Source organism: Scophthalmus maximus, chromosome 1, assembly GCF_022379125.1.
Source record: "Scophthalmus maximus strain ysfricsl-2021 chromosome 1, ASM2237912v1, whole genome shotgun sequence".
NCBI lineage: Eukaryota > Metazoa > Chordata > Actinopteri > Pleuronectiformes > Scophthalmidae > Scophthalmus > Scophthalmus maximus.
This window is the reverse complement of record NC_061515.1, coordinates 7,984,463-8,005,393: the sequence shown is the minus strand read 5'-3', so window position 1 is coordinate 8,005,393 and position 20,931 is coordinate 7,984,463. Positions and strand designations below refer to the sequence as shown.

The window sequence follows — 20,931 nt, the reverse complement described above, 5'->3', positions numbered from 1 at the left end:
TGACATTAGAGATTATGAATGATTTTTTTTTTTTTTAACACAACTTGCATCTAGTAAAACGTCCGTGCGCAAAAGTTATACCTTGTATGCAAAAGCGCTGTGCCGTATTTTTTCTGTCTTGTTTGTGTCACTCTACTCGGAAAAAAAATTATAAATTGTAAATATATATATACACACATCACAGTTGATGTCTATTCGGATGTGTTTGTGCTCCTGCAGGCTTGGTCGCCTGATTCCCTTGCCTCCCTCTCTTACCTCAGTCTGGTGTGCTGGAGTGGGGAGAGAGGGGTTGGCTCGATGTGTGTTATGTGACAAAAGACCGCCCATCCCCGCCTCGTAGAGAGAGACACACACACACGCACACACACACGCACACACACACACACAAACACACACACAGAGAGAGAGAGACACACACACACACACACACACACACACACACACACACACACAGAGAGACACACACACACACACACACACACACACACACAGAGAGAGAGACACACACACACACACACAGAGAGAGAGAGAGAGACACACACACACAGAGAGAGAGAGAGAGAGACACACACACACACACACACACACACACACACAGAGAGAGAGAGAGGTGAAAGCGCGGAGCTTACGCAGCTCTGGCTCGGAGCCTTTTCTCACACCACCAGCCCAACGATCAGGATGTGTCCAAGAGACACTTCCCTGTTCGTGACGCGCTCAGTGAAGAGACGGTCACCTGTTGAACGTGCTCTAGTTTTTTGCTGCGACTTCGATGAAACACGACCTCCTCGGTCAGCGACCACCTATAATCCCAGACAGGCAGCCTGTTAAATCAGATCTCAGCTGTATCAATTCTTATTTTTAAAAAAGCCCCCTCTTTTTTTTTTTACTGAGAAAGATAGAAACAACACCATGCTGTTTTTTTGTGTGCCTTTTTAGATGAAGTGTTTTTTACTCCCTACAACATCTTGGATTCATTATGAATATTAAGTACATTACACTACATCAGCGCTGACAAGTTTTGTGGTGCCAGATATTTCACTGTCAGACATAGAGGTGCGCGCCATTCATAACGCCAACAGCTGGCAGAAAAATAAGGTCAATATCACAGTGTATATTTCTTGTAATCAGTATTACCTTGGCAACATAGTGGTACAAACTCGGTGTTAAAGTTTCCATATGGCACAGTACACTCAGGTCCCCGTATAGCTGTATGTTAATGGTCCACACATGGGCTGGTGGTTCAACGGAGTAGAAAAAAAAGGGGGGGGGGTTCATAACATAAGCCAGTGTCTCTTTAAAAAAAATTGAAGTTTCTTGTTGTATTCTGGAATGAGGTCAGACACGAGGCTCCTCATTGCACGCGCTGATTATTATTAGATTCCATTTTTGGCCAATCGGGGCAGAAGGGGGCGTGGCTTTGGCGCCGAGGCAGGCTAGCGACAGCGTCCCATTGGTGGATTTTTATCGCCGTTGTATCTCGGGAAGGGATAAATGCAGGCAAGGGGGGGCCGGGTCTAGAGGGCTGCTTGAAACTCAACTGCAGGTCTGCAGATGGAAAGCGGACAGTGTAACTCGCTCTAGGTTTCTTTTTTTTTTTTCTTCTTCGTCTTCTTCTTCTTGTCCACCTCCTCCTCCGCAGCATGCATGGCTTTTGTTTCTAGCAGAGGGGACAGAGTTGATGCAGAGACAAGCACTTACTCTACACACTGTACTCGGGAGCCGTCTCCAAGTGCCGGAGCGCGCAGTGTGGCACAGAGTCCGCGCGCTGCCCGCTGCCGCACAGACGGTGTTCAGTCCCCACACGGCTGAATTGATTTTATAACACAGACGGAAGAGACTGATAACAGGGTCACACACAGAGAGGAGAGGGGGCTACACTCCCCGCGTTGTCTCAACACCTACAGACCCCTGGAAATTAAACTTTTTTTCCCGTGGCCTTTCAAGGGCTACTCTGGACCGAGCTGTTGCCGAGTTTACCTCAGGAGAGAATTATTTCTTGAGCTTTTTCTGTCCTTTTTTTTTTTCCTCCACTCAGCTCCAACTGTGAAGAGAGTTCGGGGTGGGGGGGTGGAGGCGGGGAGGAGACCAGAAATAGCTGAGTTTGCTTTAAAGTGAGCCGGAGGACCGCGGGGAGAGGGAGAGAAGGAACGAGGACACCGCTCTCCCTCGGTCTAAGCGGGGCAGCATGGTGCAGAAGATGAGCCACGCGGAGAGCACCGCCGAGGCGCTCTCCTTCTTCGCCGGCGACTCGAGCTCCGACTCCGGGGCGTGCATGGACCTGGACCCGGCCGCGTCGCCGCTCTCGCCGGGCTCCGCCGCCTCCTCGACCGCCGGGGAGAACCCGGCGTGGTGCAAGACCCCGAGCGGCCACATCAAGAGGCCCATGAACGCGTTCATGGTGTGGTCGCAGATCGAGCGGAGGAAGATCATGGAGCAGTCGCCGGACATGCACAACGCCGAGATCTCCAAGCGGCTGGGGAAGCGGTGGAAGCTGCTCCGGGACAGCGACAAGATCCCGTTCATCCGGGAGGCGGAGCGGCTCCGGCTGAAGCACATGGCGGACTACCCCGACTACAAGTACCGGCCGAGGAAGAAGGTGAAGTCGAGCGCGTCGAAGCCCGGCGGGGACAAGGGGGAGAGGGTCAGCAGCAGCTCCAGCACCAGCAGCAAGTCCTCCTCATCTTCGAGGAAGAACGGACCCTCGTCCAAGTCCTCCAGCAGCAGCAGCAGCAGCAAACCCCACAAATCCCCTTTCGGGAGCAGCAGCAGCACCAAAGCGTCCCCGTTCGCCCCCGAGCTGCACCCGGCAGAGCACCACCAGCACCACCACCACACGTCCCTGTACAAGTCCAAATCCGCCGCCGCCTCCTCCTCCTCCTCCTCCTCCTCCTCCTCCTCGGCGGCCAAGCAGATACCGGACGGCAAGAAGCCCCGGCGGGTCTACGTGTTCGGCAACGGCGCGGCCGGCATGAGCGTCAGCCCCGCGTCCTCCGTCGCGGTGCCGGCCAGCCCGACGCTCAGCAGCTCGGCGGAGTCGAGCGACCCGCTCAGCCTGTACGAGGACGCGGCCAGCGGCCGGGAGGAGGGAGCGGAGTCCCCCGGCGGCGGCAGCAGCAGCAGCAGCCTGGGCGGCGGCGGCGGCAGCCTGGGCGGCTCCTCGGAGCGCCACGGCGGGCACACGTACAGCAGTCGGCGGGCGTCCTCGCCGACCCCCTCCGGGTCCCACTCCTGCGCCTCGTCCCGCTCCTCGAACTCCTCGTCCTCGTCCTCCTCCTCCTCCTCGGAGGACGAGGAGTTCGAGGACGACCTGCTCGACATCAACCCGAGCCCCAGCTTCGACGGCATGTCGCTGGGCAGCTTCGGCTCGTCGACGCTGGACAGGGACTTGGATTTGAACTTTGAGTCCGGCTCCGGCGGCTCGCACTTCGAGTTCCCCGACTACTGCACGCCCGAGGTCAGCGAGATGATCTCCGGGGACTGGCTGGAGTCCACCATCTCCAACCTGGTGTTCACGTACTGAGTGGCCGCGGCCAAGAACAGACACGCGGCAAGAAAAAAAAAGAGAAAAAGAAAAAACGGCAACACAGCGAAAAGAAAAAGAACACGACCGCCAAACAGAATCGAGGGGGGTTCAGGTACAGTGGGTGAACTAGTTCGTGTTCTAACGCCACGCTAGAAAAGACCCACTGAAACTACCCCCCCACCCCCAACCCGGCCCCCTCTCAGTCCCACCACAGAGGCGAAGTGCTGCAAGTCCCTGGAAAGTTAAAACTTTGAAAAAAGCGAACAACGTGCTTTTTTGTTGTTGTTGTTTGTTGGGTGAAAGCTACTTTCCCCCCCCCCCCCCCCCCTCTGGATGCTTCGTGGACCGTGGGACAAACCGCGAACGTGGAGGGAGTTGCAAAAACATGGGGAGACGCGAGTGGTGGTGGTGGTGGTGTGTGTGGGGGGGCAGGAGGGTTTCCTGGTTGTGAAACGCTTCAAGTCCTGAACTTTCTTTAACAAATGTTGTTTTTTTTTTTGGTTCTTTTGAACTGAACTCAACTGTGATTGATTTGCACGTTAACGCGGTCCTCCCGCCGCTCAGTTCATCAATATTGTTGCCGAGCTAGAAAAAAAGAAAAGAAAAAGGGACATTTCAAAACTTTTTGAACCAATCGCCAAGTGAACGTCGCCACTAAGAACGGTACAGAAATAGGACTGACTGCCGTGCGATACTTTTTTTTTAATTATTATTGTGGTGTGTCAACGAAAGGACCCCCCCCCCTCCTCCTCCTCCAATGAAACCGAGGTGGGTCGATGTTTTTTTGTTTTTGTTTTTTTTTACAAGTCGGATATTTTCTCAAAAGCAAAAAAACTTGTAAAGCATGAATCGCCTAACTTTGTTCCTATCTTGTGCTGAGATTTTCTGTCGGACTGTCGAGCAGTTTAAAAATAGTATTAGGATTATTTAAATGGATAGGTGGCGCTCGCTTCGGTTCTTCTCTCTCTCTTTCGTTAAGAAAATAATCACCAGCTGTTGTAATGTTCCAAACTTTCAGGATTCAAACGCAACTTCAAATCTGTGCTGAACTTTATACTCGCGTCTCTCTACGATTCAGGACCAAAATTCTTTAGTGTCGATTTCCGATGATACTTCTAGAGAAATCCTCACCGATTTTCTTCTTTTTTTCATCCTCTGAACTTTGTTTTGTACATATATTCAGATGCCATTTTATATGGGATGTTGTATTTATATACTGGGCCAAGCGTTTTTGACTTGATCATTCTTTTTTTATTTCTTGTACACATGATCGAATCTGTTTGTTTTTCTCCTTACACGGTTGTTTTGTATGTCTGTCTGTCACATTTCCTTCTCAGGCGAAGGGCTAGAGTTTTAAAAACACACAACTTTTTGATTTGTTTTTTATATTTAAATGTACACACTTTTTGGACACTTAAAAGAGAGGAAAACAGTTTGATTATTTTCTCAGTGTATTTTTGTACAAATCTATATAGAAAATGGGGGAGTCAACAATCCAGTGTGTGTAGCCTAATACAGCTGTATTGGATTTCCTCATTTTTAATACCCCGGCAGGCTGGTTTTCATGCTGCCTTCAAGTTCTCGTGGCACACAATCTCATGGTTCTCATATACGTATGACTTTTTGTTGCCTGTTCAACTGCTTTTGTAAGGACAGCCAGCAAAACACACCTTAAATCACTATGTTGCCTATTGTTTAATTTAAAAAAAAAAAAAAAAGTAAATGCACCAACCTTCTTTTTACTTAAGTGACCGAGCAAAGGAGACAACGCAAATCAGGTATGGAATTGGTGTTTTGACTCACTAATTTGGCAAAAGTTCCATTGACTTTAACCAGCGAGTGCTGACGAGACATCTTTGATGCACAATCCGTGAACATTCTGTGTCATCAGTACGGGCATGAGATACTCAACGACCCAGTTACGAGAATGCAATTGCGACATTTCCGACAGCACTTGAAGGCAGCACCAGTCTTTGTATCAGCCTACCTTCTACGTTTACAGTGCTAGTCTGCAGGCTCCTTAAAGACACAGGAACACATTATTTCTAGAGGCTATTCCCGTGGACCCTGTGGGTTTAACAGTGTCACTATCTCGAGCAGCCACTTGGTTTCTTTCTTTTCTTTTCATTTCCTGTCAGATATCTTGCCTACGACAACAAACGAGGAGATTGTAGCTTTAAATTTGACTTATTTCTTGATGTTTTCATTGATTGATGTCAGATTTGCCAATCAACCACTGGATTGAACAGGCTATCAATATAGCAAGCAAACAAGGATGATGACATCAAGCATATTCAAATTTCTGACTTGAGTTCCGCAAACACCTACTTGTACTGCGTTTCTCATTGTATTTGAATATATAATCTTTTCTACTTGTCGGCTAACCTTAGCTAATAATTGTTTTAGTATCTTTATGGCATGGTGAATAGCATTTGTATTTCAGATTCAGGTTATTAGCTGTTGTGTTTTTCAGAAAAAAAAGGAAAAAAAAGAGGAAAAAACGACGAAACGTGAACTCGATCTTTGTATATTTGACTGTATCATAAAGCAAAAAGATTGTGTGTTTATGTATGTTGTTGCTATCGAGGACAGGCACTGTCTAGAACTGCTATCTTTTACACATCCTTACTTACATTTAAGGTGGTCAGTTCAGGACTCTTTTTTTTTATAAATATATAAAAGCATTTTTAAATATATTAACTTTATTTTTCATCCATCCTGTGCAATATGCTGTGTAGAATTATCATTTATTGTCTCTAATCATGCCATAAACAAAGGACCCACCCCTTTTTTTGAGACTCAGAGAAAGGGGAGGGGCGACTCATGCCAGCTAAAATTGTGTCCATTCACTGCCTGTCAGATTGTTGATATAAACTTGTGTACAGAACTTTTTCAAGGAAGGATAATAAATATCAGCTGGAACTGAAACTCTACAACTCTGTTCTTGATTTTGGAATGTTTAAAAAAAAAATCTTTTAAAAAGCTGATAGTCACAAAAATCAATATCTCATAATTAAGATGGAAATGCTTAATATCAACTCCCATTTATCATTACCACTGTTTGTGGTAGTATACATGTCCTCCATCTTTTGGCATTGCTCTGATAAAGATCCCACCAAAGCTTCTGACTCAGCCCACGACTGCAACAGCTGTTTAGTTAGTAACTGTTCCATTTATTATGACAACACAGCTCTTTCTAAAAAAAAAAAAAAAGAAAGACAAAAAAAAGGACAACTAATACCAAACTTCACTATATGGACTGGTCCCCCAAATTGGTTAATATTGAATAACCGATAAATGTGGACTGTTTTTGGTAAATCCACTCCATCCAAACCTATAAATCACCCACACTTATTGAGGACAGTAAAACTATTTTGGGGTACTGCAGAGTGAGGACAAAATCAACTGGCTTTATTTAGCATCGTTTGGTTACTTTCAAACTTTCCAATCAACAGAAATTTTAGTTATGTTTCAAATTGTCCACATTATGCAAAGTATTGACCATGTCTGCACAAACAACACAACACCCTCTTCTACTCTGACTGTAAATGACCCACCAAGCTTTTGGAAAGCCGATCACTATAAGCTACGAAAAAAGTCACACTGGTTCCCCCAGCGATAGTACAACAGGCAAGAACTGACTTTGTGAGTTTTATAGCAGGATCCCCACTCTATATGCTTGGAATGGTTAAGCCTTTGGGAAGCTCACAGCGCCAGTGTGGAGCCAAGGAATAGATGCAGTTATATACAGTGCACTCAATAAGATAAGAGCGAATCAATACGATTATTTTAACCCTATGGTGACACACAGCTGATGGGTTTTTATGTTAAGCCTCCATAAGACTTATGTCTCATGCATTCAAAATATACTGTACCTTAGTGGGAGAGGGTTTATATGAGACCTGATGATTACATAGCCTGAATTACATGACCTGGCTCAGAAATAACTGGGTCTTCAGAGCCACAGCGGACTGATTATTTCAACTCAGACTCCACAGAAGTAACCACACGTTAGACGTCTGTTTAAACAGCCACGCAACATTGATTTGTGACTGAAGGGGTTAAAAATCAAATGCATTATGCATGATGAAAAATGCCATTTTGATTCTGCGTGAAAAGAGTAAATAGTGAAGTGTCCCTCGCAGTAAACAAAAGACACAGGTCGTAATCCCCCCGACACAGAACCTCATTAATGAGCCCGTCTCCGATTATGTTTCGGTCTGAAGACGTGTGCCCTCAGAAATACCAGCAAATTTGTTTTAATTTCTTAGCACATTGCACATTATAATAATTAACAGTGGAGACAGATTAAAAAGACGATGCACTTAATAATGTCCACCTTCTAAAAAAGACATGTACTGCAATCGTCCCGTGTAACAACCCCCTGCATGGTCAGTACTCATCATACATCATGGACTCTTCAACGTCTCATCTAAATCCAAGAGTTCAGCACGAACAGGCATCCAACGCAATTGCAACTGACCAGGTGAAGGTTCACTGCAGAGGAAGACTATATACCTGTTTATACATTAGTGGCATATCAATTAGACCAAAAGCCATGTATCACACAGACTCTAGTATTGAAGTATTGAAGGTGAGTATTTAATTTTTTTGCTGTGTTTTTATGCCTGTTGCGGCACATATTGCTCATTTTGGGACAAATAATAAACTTGACTTCGCAGCACTGTCCCATTAATTATTCATGTTAATGATGTGCTCCCTGAGTAGGCAATTAGGCTGTCTACTTAGGTTTTTGCGGAACTGAAGAATCAAATGTTGTCCCTTTTACATCAAGAGTACACGCTGCACACATAGGGCCACTGGTGCAATACTGAAACTGATGTTCTATTCTATTCAATTCCATTATATTCTGTATCGCTGCGCGCCGGCTGTCTGGTGTTCAGACAGTCATGATTTCCCCTCCCCCTCTCCCAGACAGACCCTTAATGTGGGGGAAGGGCTGGTTTAGCAGCAGTCAGCCAAGGGCCCTCCAGCGTAGCTGACAAGCATGTCTGTCTGTCTATAGTATGTGCATCTGTGTGTGTGTGTGTGTGTGTGTGTGTGTGTGTGTGTGTGTGTGTGTGTGACTGTGTCTGTGTGTGTGTGCGTGAGGTTGAAATTCTATGCATAAAATTAAACCACATGACATGGGCATGCCTTGCAGTAAGATCAGACACTATGTATCTCACACATGACCAAATGAATTTAGATTGTCTAAACTTGATATTCCTTGTATTCTGTCAGGCTCAATATTATAAAAGAACAAACAATGTAACACAGTAACATCCTCAAACCAGTGTCACCTCCTCAATTTTGATACTTTGAATGAATCACCGGCGTGCAGTGTGTATAAGTCTGTTGAGAATTCTATTCTTTAGCCTTATAGGTTTGTTAGTTGAGAGAAATTACTACATAGGTGCCACTACATATGGCCTAAGCACCAGTGGTAATTTCAGTTCATAGATCTACGGATTTTAATGTAGTAATTGGATGCACTAACTAAGATAGCAAGACTGTGTTCCTGAATGTAGCTAAATGCATCTTTGCAATTATTTAAATAAGCACTCTCGCGCATGTCAAATTAGCTGTCAGTGTGTACTGAGTAGATAAGTAGCATGCATTTCGTATTTCATAAAAACATTATGTCAAAGTCAGGTGTGCTTTATTCACCATATAGTGTGTACAGGAAGTCTTGGTGTCATGATTTCTGACGCACAGTGCAGGAGATAAAACCAAGCGAAAGACACAGAACAGACTGTAAACTCATAATTTGTATGTTATACAGCGAAGTAAACATTCAGTCGCTACGTGTTGCAGGTGTAAAATAAATACCTCGCGTATGAGGATAAATTGAATGTGCACTAGTGCATTAAATCCATAACTGATTCCATGAAGCTGCTATATGGTAACTACAGTAAGCCCCTTGCAGCGTCACATATAATATGCAGATAGACACATTCTATCTTAATTGGCTGTGTGCAACATACTCACGTTTAATATGAACACATTCAGCTGGCATCACTAGATTTCTTAACGTCGCAACTATGAATATGTATCATGCGAATAGATGATATCTTGCTGTATATGATCTTGCAAATTTCCCAACAGCTCCAGCAATTCTGTGTGTGTGTGTGTGTGTGTGTGTGTGTGTGCGCGCACGTGTGTTTTAGTGTGTTTTAAGCTCCTCTAAGCTGTATGTAGCCTGTTCAGTGTGCAGTCTCATGCGTGGCTCAGCTGACTCCTCAGCGGGAGATGTGCAGGCAGTGGCCATGGGTAGAGCCAAACAGACTGACTGCAGGAGTCAGTGGCCCAGTAAAAACACAGCAGGGGGGGTATAAGAGCTGTGCTGGAGGGGGGCGAGAGAGGCATGACTGCCATCGCTCTCTCTCTGTGTGTCTGCTTTTTATACACTTAAAAACACTTTCCTTTTTTCCTTTTTTGGTACTAACATTGTGTGTTTCTGTTGTTTTTTTTTTAAAATTTACACTGTTTTTTTCCGAAATGCGCAGCACTTCTTTTTCATTATTTACCTCTATCTGACTGGTACAAGAACAGAGGGACACATTGGTGCCGGTTGTCTGTTATCCTTAGTCGTTTCTACTCCACATAGCTCTGTCTATGTACCTCAAGATGTTCTCCTGAGAAGACCCAGGTAATCGTGGGTGAGAGCGACGCTTCCTTATGTGTTTGTCTTTCGGTCATGGGATGAAGGAACTACCTGTTTGCCTATAGTCAGTGGAAGCAAACAGCAGACTTGTTTTTTTCTCTTGCTTTGCAAATGTAGCCTGTGTCTGCTGTATTTGTGGTTGTTTGATTTCTCTCGGGCACGGGAATATTATAGGTCGGGAGAACGAGGTAGGAGGAGACACGGTTACAGGTCGACTTCCTCTCTGTCTCCGCTTGTCACTGTTGTCTACTCTGCTTTACTACCCCCCCCCCCCCCCCCCCACACACACACACAACATTCCATCACCCCTGCCACCACTTGCTCCAACACTGAAAGCTTTTTGTGATACCTTTCCCTTTTTTGTGTTATTGTCATATCTTGTCTTACCATTTTACAGATGTACATCTCGCCGCAAGGTCACATTCAGTCCTCTGTCGAGAAAAAAAAATCAACATAAATCACCGCTGGGTATGATGAAAACGTGGTTTATCTTGTAAAAACAAACAAAACACAACCTCTGAACATCGTCGCCTACTGTTCTCAGTCTGAGAAGGTTTTTATTAGTTGTCGTTATTAATGGACGGAACTGATGATTAAAATAATAATGTTCAGTGAGTGGAAAACCATGAATATACTGTACAATGTGCACGTAGTAATATGATCTAACGGAGGTAGGTTAAAAGATGATAGTATTCATAAAAACAAATCCCTCCAGTTTCATGCAAAAACGGCGAACAGGTATTAGATATTAATCGGTAAGATGAAGGAACCAGTTCTCCACATAATCACAGGCCAACATTGACCACAGATTATGCTCCTTCTTTTCTCAAGCCTACAAGGTTTCAGCTTGTCACAGCAGCGCCGCTCAATGCCATTACTTATGTTTATGTACCACTCAGTGCAATACAAGACAATGAGACCTTTTTTTCCTTTTGTCTCTCCCTTTGTTCCCCTTGCTGCTGCTGCTGCTGCTGTCCAGACACAATGGTGGTCTCCAGGCGGTGCATCCAGGAAAGTTTTTGGTCAGCCAAACCCATTTTATCTGTCCAAATATTGAGGGGGGAAAAAAGAAAAGGACACTGAATCATGAAGCGTTGAGTGCAGTAAACAAACGCATGTTAAATTGATCATTAAATAAACATCCAATTAAGATAAGTACACGGATAGACACAGGTTGACGTGACGAAGAGATATGAGTTAATTGACTGAAAAAAGTCAAGTGAAGTTGGTGAATTTGAAGCGGATAGACGCACAAGTGAGTAAATGGTTGGACTGAACAATGAAGCGCGGTGCTCTCCGTCAGTAGCCAGGCACACGGGCTGCACTCGGCCCGTCGATATTGTTGTGTGCACATAGTTGTTTGACTTTGGGAGGGCGGGACTCTTTGGAGAGCGAAATGAACTAGGCGCGGCCAAGAGGAGCCCCATCCATCTATCACACGTGCAGACAAAGGGGGGGACTCCACAACACAAAGCTGGATGTGCCCTCTCAAACTTTTTTTTTTGGGGGGGGTTTGTCCACGACGCACGGCGACGCGCGCAGAGCGCACCAGCCCCCAGGTGAGTTGCCGCCGAGGCGGCGTTCCACCTTCGCCTGCGCCCCTGGAGTGATTTTTCTTTTATTTGGAAAAAGCCTTATTTCCAGTCCAAAGTTGCCGCTGCAGTTGGCGCGTCAGCGCGCAAACTTGAGCACAAAGCAGCAGGGAAAAAGGGGAAAGAGACTTAGAGGAACAGTGGCGGCGAGGAGGGAGAGAGCGAGAGGAGCGGTCCCCTTTTCCTTTGTCTGACGCGGGGCGCTTTTGAGGAGAGAACTTGAGGGGATGCTCAGACACGCATCTGCACCACGCAACGTCTGATACTTCTCATTAATTGGCCGTGGGCTCTAATGGAGGTGAGATGGAGTTTGAATTACTGCCGTGTTTGTGTGTGTGTGTGTGTGTGTCTCTCTCTCTCTCTCTTGGGGATGTTGCGACGCGCAAGACAAAGCCGCTGCCTGTCAGAAGTTTGCGGAGAAAACGGCCCTTTTACGCACGCCGGGTGGAAAATAAGACAAAGAGGGACAAGCACTAGTTCATAACTAGTTGGGAAATAGTTTCCCGCAGTTTCGCGGCAGCATCGCGTCCGCGGGTCTTGCGAAGTTGCCAGTGCACTGTGGGAATTCAGAACAATGCGATCAGGTGTAGAGTCTCCCAGGAACGGAACGGTGACACAGAATCGAACTTGTTGCACGGACACGCAGTGATGCGAGGATGCGACGAGGGCACTCCAGCTGGGGTCGTCTCGGGAATCACCGAGGGACTTGCGGTAGTTTATTGGAAACAGAGCAACAGGTATAAGTCGCTGCAGCTTTCTTTGTTACAGTAAAGGCTCCTTTGTTCTCTGGCCATACAAAGAGAGGCAGCAGGAGCGCAAATCCACAAGGAAACAAAACTTTTTCGAAAGCTCGAAATGGTTTTCACGGGATAAAAATGAATCCATGTTATGAATATATTCGTTTAATCACCTGTGTTGGTTGAACTTTTATTTCCCTCATTTTTTTTCTTTTAGATATATAAACCCCTCAGAACCACCTCAAGATAAATTGTTACTCACTTGTGGTTCATTTGGCAGTTTGGGGATTTAGATTTAATTAAAAACGAAACACTACATGTATTTTGTAGATTCTTTTTTTTTTCTTTCTTTAAAAAAAACAACAACTTTCTTTATCATGTGAAGGTGTGGCCAAACAACTTGTTTGAATTTGTTGCATTCCATTGTACAGTGGCCCAACCCGAAAACTTTATATTTACTTTACAGGATTCATTTCATATTGAGGAAAACATAAAATTTTGCATTCTGAGAATCACTTTGTTTGGGATATGTTTCCCCCCCCCCCCCCCCCAACTTTTCCAACTCATTTCAAATTCTTTATAACTTTTATGCAAATACATTTACTCATGGTTCTACCTAAAGTCTAGTTAGATTTTTTTTATCATGTATCATTTCATTATCTTTTTTTTATTTGACCAGTTTTAAGTTTTAACTATACACTGCTTTCAACCTTTTGTTCTAGGTTTCTCCCGGATGAGTCCTTGGATTGGTGGATTTTAACTCCAGATTAACCAGCAAAGCATTTTCTGCTATGGGAGTTTAACGAAATACAAGTGGAAGATGTACAGAGTCAACGATCCAGCAGCTATTAAGACGAAGAGGAGGATTTCTAGACTTGGCTTTTTTATTCGGGAGAACGAGAAGCCGCAAGGATTTAAACTTCGGCAGCATCAGTGCCAGGCGGGATGCTTTCTCGGCACACGTGGAAATCTAAACACTCATGGAGACACTTTGAGGATTATAAAAAAAAATGTGTCGCACAAGACATTTCCCAGGTCAACGTCACAGGCGTAGCAGGATGCTGCACTGCTGGTCCTCCTCGGGCCTCAGCTTGGGTGAGTAACATTACTTTGTAACGGGATGTGGCACTTGTTCAGCCACTTGTTTGTGGGGCCTCCAACACACACACACACACACACACACACACACACACACACACACACACACACACACACACACACACACACACACACACACACACACACACAGACAGACACACCACACACACACACACACACACACACACACACACACAGAAACACACACACTCACACACACGCACACGCACATGCTCATATTGATTTCTCCATATTTTAACATGCCTATAAATTGGAGCTTGCCATAACTTATGTGGGATGGAAGTTGGTTAAGATTCAAGCGGAACTCAAGAAAAACCAAACAACCAAACAAATAAAACCAGGAAAAAAAATGAAAGAAACTAAAATGATTTCTTCTTTATCCCGTGGTTGTTTGGAGACGACCATCCAGTGACGCAGCTGTGGCGTTCATGCAAACCGCATACTCACCGCTGAAGTCAGTATAAGCAGATTTAGCAATAATTGATTTTTAAATAAGTATTCTTTTAAATACAGAGATGTTGCTGTTGCTTGTTTGTCAAACAACACTGCAACATGTAATTTTTCATCGCCGCATACTTGCCATGTACACGATTCCACTGTTTGCGCATTTAGCCAACAATATTTTCCCTTTGTGGCACCACAATGTTGACAATTGAATGTTGACAGTTAAAGATCATATACATTCTTCTTGATACGCCATACCAGTATATGCCACTTCCTCATAAACTTTTATTTCAATCAATGACAAACATAGCATGGATATCCCTGACCGGTCAGACATCCTTTGCAATTGCATTGTGCCTTGCATGTACTGTAAAGTTTCTGTTCAGCCGATTTCGCGTCAATATTCAGTGGAGCCCGTTGGGCCAAATCAGTTCAGTGTTTCATTCGCCCTGAGACGTCCTGCGATGTCGTTGCTCGATGATCGGCCGCACTGCGGTTTGCGCGAATGGCCGTCTGATCGGTGAAGTCTGCTTGTTGCTCTTGTGAGCTGCAGTTACAAAAATGTTCCCCTCAAACTCTGCTCTTCACTGAAGGGACGGGGGCCAGGAGGGAGGGCATCTCAGAATCAAGAGGGTGCTTTTGTATTCTGCCCAATATCACGCAGCAGTTGGAGTTGGGGAAAAAAATATCACGAGAAATACAGGCGGAACCTCTCAACCTGCACTCAATACTGCATGAGTGTGCGGGAGAGAGAGACCAAAAGGTAGACTCGTTCCCTTCACTCTCTTTGCAGCCCCTTCTCAGTGATGTCATTAAGAGCCAATGAGAGCGTGCACTCGTACTTGTTGGCATCCAAGCTCCACCTCCAGCCCCTTTGTGCATGGCAGCCCACATGGTCCTGCAGCATCACATTTTCACCATGCGGTACTCTGCTGCGGAGAGAGGCAGGGACACAGAGATTCTGCTCTTGGCCTGTGTGCTGTGATGTAGATCCACCGCGTCTGTTCAGAAAATAAGCTCGTTTACCCCCGTCAGCATACGCATGGGACAATTCGAAGAGCGAAGGGAGAGGATTTTTTGTTTTTGTCTACTTAAATGGTTAGCCAATTGGAGAGATTCAAATTATGGAAAAATACATTAAAGAGTTCACCTGGACGATTGCCTTAATCCATCTGAAGTGTAAAGTGATAGTCCGGGTCAACGTCCCAACAGTTTGCCCTCACCTGTTAACGGCAGAGCTTCGAGACTGGGAAAAAGTATTCACCTCGCTCTCCCCGCTCTTGCGGAACCGGCTCGGGTCACAGCCTGGAAATCTCTGGATCAGCGGGAATGTGGGTCGGTCAACAATGTGACACACAGGTGGGACAGATATCGGTCAGGGGTGGAGTGTGGGTGCGGATGAGTCCTGCATCTCTTCAATAAGTGAGCACAGAGGATGCGAGGGAGGGGCAGTTACGGGCATTGGTCTGCACTGTTAAGCACACGTGTTTTCCTATCCTCAAATGCGAGCAGCTTCATGTAAGATGTTTGCAGCTGTTAACTATGTTTTTGCCCTTTCAACATGTGCCTGTCAGTGCATGTGGCATTAATACCAGAACAGATAAACTGATTTGAGAATCTCACAAAGCAACATTCTGCGATGTCATCGATGACAATTAAACTAAACGGAGGAAATCGGCAACAGCTCGTCCAATAACGTCACAGTTGTCAGTGCTCTTCCGTGCGTCGTCAGAAACGCACCCAAGTTTTGAAGTCGACCGGGCGATAGTTCAGATGTGTGGAAGTAGATCTGGTGCTCCACCTATTCTGCCCTCCTGTGAAACTGTGGATTACTATTGTGTTTAGACTCAACTCAGAACCCAGTTAGGGAACTTGTGAGCACAACCTGAAACATCCACTTTAGCATAAGTAATCACTGTGACACGCCCAGCACTGAGCTCTTAATAGGCATGGCACAGGCGTGGTTTCTGCCACAGTACAGTGTGCCCCCACTGTGTGCAGCCTAATTACATTGCATATCTGTAATGCTATGATCAAGTACAGTGCAGTTTTTCGTAACATTTGCCATTTGGTGGACGCTTTATGAGAGCATACTTTTTTGTTGTTGTTGTATAAATGTCCCAGTGGGAGTTGAGCTTCTAGTTCTAATCCACCGAGTTACAGGGGACAACATTAGCACAGCAATCTGTGGCATCTTCCAGCGTTGAAGTCTCGAGATCCCTCTAAGCTGAAGTGCTCATTAAAATGGGCAATGGCTTCACGCCACCTCCTTCTCTCTGCAGCATATGTGCAACTAAATCCGTGTCACTAAAATCTTCCATCCGTCTGTATTTGCAATATATATTTGATTTTGTTTCCGATGAAGACGGATGAGAACCGCAAATCGTTTTGCTGTGTTTCGGAGAGCAACAGGGCTGCACCTCGGGCTCCACGACTCCAGTCCCACCGATTGAAAACGCGCTTAAATGCCCGTTGTTGTCATCCAGTTTTATTCCTGTGATGCACAACATGTCCGTGAGCTGGACTGATGTTATGCAAAGTGCATTAGACTAGAATACAACGTTAGACCTAGAATAACTTATCACTAGCATAAGCCTAATTCTCTTAAACATACTGTGGCCAGCCTGGGGGGAGCTATCAGGTTTAATTCTGCCACTCGGTGCATGTAGCTTGTGGGCACTGCAGCTTGTAGTCGCTCACAGAAAATCACCATAATACATTAACGTTTAGACTCATACCGGTTAAGGTTCGATCTGTTTTCGCATCATTTGATACTTATACATGAAAGACCTTTGCCCCACTACTGTGTATGTTTACTCTGTGCTTTACTGAAGTCATGCTGGGGTTTTTTTCCCCACTCTGAAATGTAATGTTTGACGCACCGGTACTGGAGCTGACAGATGGACAAATAGAGGATCTTTAAAGAGGAACAGCCACTCAACAGATTTTTGCACATATGATATAAAAAAAAAAAGAAGAGAGAGAGAGAGAGAGACTAAATCGGTGAAGATGAGGAAGGATGTTCGAAAAGCTGCCGTAGTAATAATATTGTTTAATTTTCCCTTCCAACTGAATTACAGTGAGTCACAAAGGACACTGCACTGGGGGTACAGTTACAGGAAAAAAAAAATACAGTGCAGTAAAACATTAGGCCCGCCGTTACTAATCGTGACGACAGTCCTAATTCTCCGAGCTACAGGCATTCTCTGGTCATCCTGTTGCACACTATCAGAGCTTAGTTTTACCACTCAGCGCCTGTGGCCGCGAGATAAGTCAACGTGCTCTGCTGGCATGCTAATACGTACCCGCACTGGGGGGCTGGAATGAATTATTTCTTTATGACCGCGCACGAGGCAAAGCATTTTGAAGGAGGGGAAGAGAGAGAGAGAGAGAGAGAGAGAGAGAGAGAGAGAGAGAGAGAGAGAGAGAGAGAGAGAGAGAGAGAGAGAGAGAGAGAGAGAGAGAGAGAGAGAGAGAGAGAGAGAGAGAGAGAGAGAGAGAGAGAGAGAGAGAGAGAGAGAGAGAGAGAGAGAGAGAGAGAGAGAGAGAGAGAGAGAGAGAGAGAGAGAGCATGTGGAGATGAAGTGGAGGAAAGAGACGTGGGGGTGAATGGTGGGCAGGAAAAGAGAGAAGCAGATTGAGATGAAAGGTAGGAAGAGCATGTAAAAGAGACGGGAACAAGACAGAGAAAGCTTCGTGGTGTTCTTTATATCCACCTGTGTTGAGTGTATAGGAAATCGGTGCTGTGAGTGACTGAGTTCATGAAAAAAAACTTCCAGAGCTTCCTTATTCTTTACAGCCAATACGACGGGCAACTGAAAGGCTTTTGCATTTGAACACACACGCTCAGGAACAACAACAACAACAACAAGGTTTACTTTGGCAAATAATCGCTGAGAAGATTGTGTTTTTCTGCATGCACCGCCATCATATGACCTTCTGAGGAACCTTTTTTGGGGACATTGTACGAAATGTCCAAATCATGCAGTGAGAAATTGCTGGTGGATAATGTTAAAAATGGTGCAGTGAGTGAAATCAATCGACAACGCGCACAGTCTGCTCTTCAGTGTGGAAAAGCAATGACACACGAGCCAATCTGTGGTTGCTGCTATCCTCTCAGGGGAAACGAAGTCAGGACTTTGGGATGCAGATTGCTATTTATTTTATGTGTGGGTTTAAATGTTAATACCTTGTTTTGTGCTCAACCGTGTGTTTATAATTTTTCTGCGCATTTCCCCCCCTGGTATTTTAGTGACGTCAAAAACCAAAACGCAGACAATAGCGTGACAAATCAATCAGAAAACACATAACCGTTAGCGCCACATCAAATTCATTGGACGAGGGCTTGCACGGTGTGCTGCGCAGCGGGTCTCACTGCCCCTGAAGCTATTGCATTCTTCTCCTCCTGTCGTCCAGGTATAGATATACTGCGGGGACACAATTTCCAATAACAGCTTTAGCCAGTTGTCTGTCTATTACGGGTCAACTTATTACCTCCATAAATGCACAGCATGTCGCTGTCTGGGGATGGACTGATAATCCCTCTAAAGACTGGGGTCTTATCAAAGCTAAATCTGCTCCTCACACAAGCACACACAGGGACAGGCATGCATCAGGAATACCCAGATGGGGACACACACAGTCATACGGACTAACTGCACACAGACACATACTGCATGAAGGCTGGCTTTCCTGCATGGTAGACAGACGTGTGTAAAGGGAAGGATTTTATCACAGACAAATCTGTTATTGTCTGGTAGTTAGGAGATTATGAAGCAGTGATTTTATACACACACACACACACACACACACACACACACACACACACACACACACACACACACACACACACACACACACACACCCCCATGTGTCATTAGAGGATGCTCACTGGCTTCAGCACTGAAGGCGCAGTGGAGTTAAGCGATATCAATCGTGGGGAGCTTTAATTCTTTGTAAATCATTTTAATGACAGCTTTTATTGTAAGAGCATATTTCAGTTTTTTTTTTTTTTCCCATTACACTTTTAATACATCTCCTTTCACTCAGAACAGCGCCGCCTTTTTCTTTCTTATAAGTTCGACCCACAATGGTTAGGGTCTTTGGCTATAGCTTGTTATCTAACTCTATCATTCACCTTTATTGTTAACAGAGGTGCAGGCAGACAGGTTTTTAATAGTGAACCCAACTGCTCCGGCTCCTCTTAATACGATAAAGCACCTTGACAAGGTTTTTTTCTGCACCGCCCCGTTCCAGTTACCATCAGTGATTTCAGAATGTTCTTCAACAGTCTCCGTAAAGGTTTTCCATGAATGATTCTGGCAAAAAATAACAATTTTGGTTCATGTGTGGAAAGTGATCCATAACGGCAATTTAGAAAATGATCAAACCTTTGCACCGCCTTGCAGACTTTTGATGATCTTGCAGAGCAACAAGCGCTCAGTTTTCATGAGATTTAGCAAAAGTATAAAAGTATCATCTGACAATCGATCGAGCCATGTGTGCTACAATACCAGATGTTGAACGTTGCAACTGCAAGGCCTGTTCTTGTTTCATTACCTTTGAATGCATAGTTCTGGGGAAATATATAGTGGTTTAACCTGACCATCAGCCCTATTTTTTTCCCCACCTGTTTGATAATCAAAAGCAAGGGACGGTGACTCAGTGAGCGGAGCACCAGGTCCAGTTGTGTAAGAAAGGTTCATGTTGTGCCTGAGTGAAGGGGAGAACTCGCACTCACGTACTGTTTTGTGCAGCCAATTGGAATGACACGTCTCGAGCTAATTGAGCCGTGGTCGGTGCCACAATGAGTGAAGATAAGCCAGCGTCCTGCACAAGGTTACAGACAGCAAAGTTGCCGATGATGGATACCTGGGAGGAGAGTGAGACGCACGATAAGTGAAAGGTTAGATCGTCCTCTGTGCTCGGCGCTCAGTCTAATATGGCAGTGTATGACCCGGCTATGTCGCTGCTCGGCTCCATGCACATTTATCCCTCTGAATCTTTTGTACTGGGAAACAACACGATCGAGTAACACACTACCATACACAAAGCCTCTCAGGGGACTTTAAAGGTATGAAATGTTTCCACTCTAACTTAAGGTATTGCCCTCCATTTTTTCCTCTTTCGACGAGTAAACAAACAAACACAAATTATTGTCATTCTGCGTCATCTTTTCATATTTCCATTCGGTTCTTACAGAATGTTCCTCTACATTAGACAGTAACTCCGGTGGGTAAACTCAAAGGAGAATTAAACCCTGCAATTTTGTTCGGAACTATATTTTGACAGTAATTATTTAATCATATTTGCTTTGCAAAACAAAACAAAAAAAGATCACAGCAAAATAGCAAATAATTCATAGAGTGAAGAAAGCACAAGAGGATATATGAGAATCTAGGGTGATCTAAAACCAAAAGGGAACACAGCAAATGAGAACAAACTCCGATCCTGCTGCCCTGGAAGTGTCACTTTTATTTCCCTCTTTTTTTGAGACGATACAAACAATACAGTCTCCTGAATTTTGGATTCACTTATTTAATGTTATTATGGGTTGTTTTTTCTTAAATGCAGTCAGTCACTGAATACAAATTACATAGCAATATATGTGCAATTACTAACATAATACAAAAATTGGATTGCATTGTAAAGTAAAATAATCTGATTACTTGTGGATTATGAAATTATTGCACTTTATACTAAACAGATGGATTGTGTGTGTGTCTCTCTCTCTTTCTCTCTCTCTCTCTCTCTCTCTGTGTGTGTAATGCTGCATGCTTCATGCCTCCTACAGTTGGGGCTGTGATAGTAGAGCAGGATGATCCAAAATATTATCTTGTGTTGTATCTT

At 44.9% G+C, this 20,931-nt stretch overlaps 1 protein-coding gene and 1 long non-coding RNA gene across 4 annotated transcripts in view; both read left to right on the top strand.

Annotated features, from left to right (window-relative positions):
* Nucleotides 1-916: 916 nt before the first annotated feature.
* sox4b (SRY-box transcription factor 4b) lies at nt 917-6,451 on the top strand. Its single transcript, XM_035629645.2, has one exon. The coding sequence runs from the start codon at nt 2,186-2,188 to the stop codon at nt 3,518-3,520; it is 1,335 nt and encodes a 444-aa protein (XP_035485538.2). The 5' UTR covers nt 917-2,185; the 3' UTR covers nt 3,521-6,451.
* A 5,171-nt stretch (nt 6,452-11,622) lies between these two features.
* Nucleotides 11,623-20,931, top strand: part of LOC118312925 — a 74,105-nt gene continuing 64,796 nt past the window's right edge. The window contains exons 1-2 of one of the 3 annotated variants that reach the window (XR_004794343.2): nt 11,623-12,080; nt 13,242-13,614. This is a non-coding gene — a long non-coding RNA (uncharacterized LOC118312925). Of the gene's footprint in view, nt 12,081-12,145; nt 12,520-13,241; nt 13,615-20,931 lie in introns of those variants that run through there. The other 2 variants (XR_004794344.2, XR_004794345.2) reach the window with 2 other exon arrangements.

Bases quoted from the DNA above. Each gene is read 5' to 3' on its own strand.
- sox4b (XM_035629645.2), top strand. From the start codon at position 2,186: ATGGTGCAGAAGATGAGCCACGCGGAGAGCACCGCCGAGGCGCTCTCC.